This window comes from Rutilus rutilus, assembly GCF_951802725.1.
Source record: "Rutilus rutilus genome assembly, chromosome: 9".
Lineage (NCBI taxonomy): Eukaryota > Metazoa > Chordata > Actinopteri > Cypriniformes > Leuciscidae > Rutilus > Rutilus rutilus.
The window spans coordinates 584,269-589,268 of NC_140223.1; the positions used below are offsets into that span (position 1 = coordinate 584,269).

General features: G+C 43.2%; 1 protein-coding gene across 1 annotated transcript in view; it reads left to right on the forward strand.

The window, feature by feature from the left end:
• Window positions 1-5,000, forward strand: part of LOC311297686 (solute carrier family 12 member 9) — a 44,723-nt gene that overhangs the window by 33,888 nt on the left and 5,835 nt on the right. The window contains 1 exon segment of the mRNA XM_084420088.1: window positions 4,639-4,831. Within this exon segment, the coding sequence (XP_084276214.1) occupies window positions 4,639-4,831 (193 nt within the window).

Consider the following 5,000-nt stretch of genomic DNA (forward strand, 5'->3'; position numbering starts at 1 on the left):
CAGTAAAAACAGTGAAATATTATTCTAATGTAAATCAGCTGTTCTCTATGTGAATATACAGTAAAGTGTGATTTATTCCTGTGATCAAAGCTGAATGTTCAGCATCATTACTCCAGTCTTCAGTGTCACATGATCCTTCACACATCACTCTAATATGAGGATCTGATGATCAAGAAACATTTATGATTATTATCAGTGTTGAAAACAGTTCATATTTCTGTGGAAATGGTGATGCATTTGATTTCTCAGGATTCTTGGATGAATAGAAAGTTCAAATAAACAGCATTTTTCTGAAATAGAATCTTTTGTAACATTATAAATGCCTTTACTGTCACTTTTGATCAATTTAATGCGTTCTTGATTAATAAAAGTATTACAAAAGTATTATATCTTATTATATTATATCTTTCCAAAAAAATGTATGAATAGGTAACGGGAAAGTTAGTCAGTGTGAGGAGTGTCCTGTGTGTCGAGCTCCAGGTCTGTATATTACACTGGTGTCAGGACAGAGTTGCTCCTGATGTTCATTGGCTGATGGAAATGAGGAGAGCAATTAAACTGATTAACGGCCCTTCAGCTGATCCTACTGTCCTCTAATCAGAGGCTGATTGAAGCGCTGAGAGTTTCTACACCTCTGTGTGAGTGAGTGTGTACGAGTGTGTGTGTGTGTGTGTGTGAGAGTGTGACTCTCTGTGTGTGTGTGAGTGTGTACGAGTGAGTGTGTGTGTGTGTGTGTGTGTGAGAGTGTGTGTGTGTCTCTGTAAACGTGTGTGTGTGTCTGTGAGTGTGATTGTGTGTCTGTAAATGTGTGTGTGTGTCTGTAAACGTGTGTGTGTCTGAGTGTGACTGTGTCTGTAAATGTGTGTGTCTGTAAACGTGTGTGTGTGTGTGTGTGTGTGTGTGTCTGTGAGTGAGTGAGTGTGTGCGTGTCTCTGTGTCTGTAAATGTGTGTGTCGCGCGGGTCATTTTGGCAGCGGGAAGTTTGCTTTTTGCTGACACGAGCAGGGTGACATCACTTTGAGTGCAGATCCGCTGGCTTTTAACATAATTGCTGCTCAGAGCGACACTGGAGGACGAGAGAGAGTGTGTGTGTGTGTGTGTGTGTGTGTGTGTGTGTGTGTGTGTGTGTGTGTGTGTGTGTGTGTGTGAGAGAGAGAGAGAGAGAGAGAGAGTGTGCGTGTGAGAGAGAGAGAGAGAGAGAGAAAGAAAGGAGAAATAAAGGAGAAACAAGGGTGAGAGTAAACTGTGATAATGGAGCAAAAGAACAAAACACAGCCAGAACTTTTGTTGTTTCCTCTCAGGTAATTACAGAAGATTACTGCAGCTCAGTGTGTGTGTGTGTGTGTGTGTGAGAGAGAGAGAGAGAGAGAGATTGAAGTGAAAGAGGAGAAAGAGAAACGGTGAAAGTGAAGTGGCAGATAAGTGAAAAGAAAAAAGGAATGGAAAGGGGGAGTGTGAAAGAGACGGGAAAACTGGAGTGTGTGTGTGAAAGAGAGTGTGTCTGTCTGTGTGTGTGTGTGTGTGTGTGTGTGTGTGTGTGTGTGTGTGTGTGTGTGTGTGTGTGTGTGAAAAACACTATTACAATAGTCAAGTCTAGCTGTAACACATGCATGAGGAAGTTTCTCGGTGTCGAGTCGGAGAACATCAGGCACTCTGGAGGTGTTTCTGAGGCGATAATATACGGTTTCAGTGACATCGCTAATGTTTTTAAACTGAGGTCACGGTCGACCATGACTCGCGAGTTCCTGACCTGATTACTGGCTTTACGAGTCCAGATGTGGAGCAATAGGTGTTCGCTGAGCATCGTTACCGATAACAAGTACCTCTGTCTTATCTTTATTTACCTGTAAAGAGTTCTGTGGAAACTGAAGTGTGCGCATCGGGTGCAAGTGAGAGATAGAGTCGCATGTCATGTTTATATTGGTGAAAGGAAATATTGTGCTGATTAATTACACTAAAGGAAGCATGTGAAGTTAAATAATAGAGGACCCAACACTGAGCCCTGAGGAACACCACAGGATAAGATGCAGCGCGTGGAGGATTCCCTGCTACTGAAGTGTGTGAGACAGGACCCGATACACCGACCCGGTTCTGTAGTCCGTCGAGCAGTCTCATGATTCTCACACACACACACACACACACACACACACACACACACACACACACACATTCTGTAGTCCGTCAAGCTGAGTCTCATGATCTCATGATGAAAGAATTAAAAAAGAGCCTTCATTTTCTTTATACAAAAACTATAATTATGTATTTCTTTTGATTTCGAGGTGAAATATAACCTAGACATGTCTTTGTATGAATCCCTACTGTTGTTTGGATGCATACATTGATTTAGCACTGAACACACACACACACACACACACACACACACACACACACACACTACCCTCTCTGCAAGATGAAAATCCATTAAAGACAAACTCGTAATTGCGTTATAATGACTCTCTCACAAACACACATTTAAACCCACACACACACACATTCTCAATGGTCCAAACACACAGAAATGCTCATTGTTATTTACACACACGGCTGACCTTTGACCTGTTTCCTCCTCGAGCAACATCTCTAAACGACTCGAGCTGCTAATGAACGACCGAGACAAGGGGTGCTTTTAGAGACGTCAGAACGTGTGTGTGTGTGTGTGTGTGTGTGTGTGTGTGTGTGTGACGCTGATGTGATTACTGATCAAAACACACACTGCTGTTTGTCTGTGTCGTTCTCATATTTGTACAACAGAAGAAAAAGAAAATGTCTGGCAGTATTTAATCTGTAATATTTCTGTAACTGGATAATGATCTCTTTCCTGCTCGTGTTTTCCTCCGTTGCAGATTAACACGAGCATCTGTGAGGATGAGAGATGTGGAGAGATAGAGATGTGGAGAGCTGCTTTACATGCAGTCATTGAGTCATTTCAGATATAATGTGCAAATTATACATCAATGACAGTTCAGTTCTGCTAATTAGTGTATTTCCCACGTCTGTGACGCTCAAGCGCTGGTTTCTTAATGTTGTACTCGTGTTCAGTCACACACCAATCTATATCTGATGAATATAGAAATAAATAAATAAATAAATATATACATATATATGTTAGGGATGCACCGATATGAACATTTTTGCCGATACCGATAATTCCTTACATTTGAAAGCCGATAACCGATATATTGGCCGATAAATCTAAATTAATTTTTTATATACTAGCCTGTATACATAAACAAAAGGCTCACCATTAAAAGCCATGTCCCAAACACATAAATCAAACATATACAATACAGTAGCCTAGTTTGAACCAGTGTAAGATTCTTTAACTTTTAAAATGAATTTTACCCTCCTATGGCCAACTTTCTTTATTAAAAAATGTTTACACTGTATAATAAGGTTTCATTTTGTTAGCCTTAGTTAACATGAAACAACAATTAATGAACAATACTTGACGTGAGTGCACAAGCGAACTTGACTTGCTTGTCATGAAGGCTTAACTCCAGACGCGCTCACGCTGAAACACTGGCGAACAAGAGTTCACACCAAGAATTCACATTTACTCCTGCCATTACTTCCTCCCTCCTTTACTTTCTTCCTCCTTCCTTCCTCCCTCCATTACTTCCTTCCTTTCTTCCTCCATTACTTCCTTCCTTTCTTCCTCCATTACTTCCTTCCTTTCTTCCTCCATTACTTCCTTCCTTCCTTCCTTCCTTCCTCCCCTCCGTCCATCCTCCCTCCCTTCCTTCCTTCCTCCATTACTTCCTTCCTTCCTTCCTTCCTCCCCTCCGTCCATCCTCCCTTCCTTCCATTGGGGATATTTAATTTTATCAATCAATAAATTCCACTAGAAACAAACCTTGTTGTATTATTTTAATTTAATACTGTGAAGCTGCTTTGATACAATCTGTATTGTGAAAAGCGCTATACAAATATACTTGACTTGACTTCCTCCATTACTTCCTCCTTTCCTTCCTTCCTCCATTACTTCCTTCCTCCCTTTCTTCCTCCCTCCCTTTCTTCCTCCATTACTTCCCCCTTCCTTCCTTCCTTCATCCCTCCCTCCATCCCTTCCTTCCTTCCTCCATCCCTTCCTCCATTACTTCCTTCCTTCCCTCCTTCCTCCCTTTCTTCCTCCCTTTCTTCCTCCATTACTTCCTCCCTCCCTTTCTTTCTCCATTACTTCCCTCCTTCCTCCCTTTCTTCCTCCATTACTTCCCCCTTCCTTCCTCACTCCATTACTTCCTTCCTCCCTCCCTCCCTTCCTTCCTTCCTTCATCCCTTCCTTCCTTCATCCCTCCATTACTTCCTTCCTCCATTACTTCCTTCCTCCCTTTCTTCCTCCATTACTTCCTCCATTACTTCCTTCCTTCCTTCCTCCATTAGTTCCTTCCTTCCTTCCTTCCTTCCTTCCTTCCTTCCTTCCTCCATTAGTTCCTTCCTTCCTTCCTTCCTCCCTCCATTCCTTCCTTCCTTCCTTCCTTCCTTCCTTCCTTCCTTCCTTCCTTCCTTCCTTCCTTCCTTCCTTCCTTCCTTCCTTCCTTCCTTCCTTCCTTCCTTCCTCCATTACTTCCAGATGAACATCCAGTGAACATCCAGACAGACTCTGATCCTCTCTCTCTCTGTGTCTCTGTGTCTCTGCAGGCCGACGTTCCGGTATTTCACCTGGCACACGTGTGTTCTGGGGATCATTGGCTGCGCAGTGATGATGTTCCTGATCAACTCCATCTACGCGTCTGCCAGTATCGCCTTCATGCTGCTCCTGCTGCTCCTGATCCACTACCTGAGTCCCGCCAGCAGCTGGGGCTACATCACCCAGGCACTCATCTTCCACCAGGTCTGTGTGTGTATGTGTGTGTGTGAGAGAGAGAGAGGGAGAGAGAGAGAGGGAGAGAGAGAGAGAGAGAGAGAGAGGGAGAGGGAGAGAGAGAGAGCGAGAGAGAGAGAGATAGAGAGTGTGAGAGGAGAGAGCAAGAGAGAGAGCGAGAGAGAGAGCGAGCGAGCGA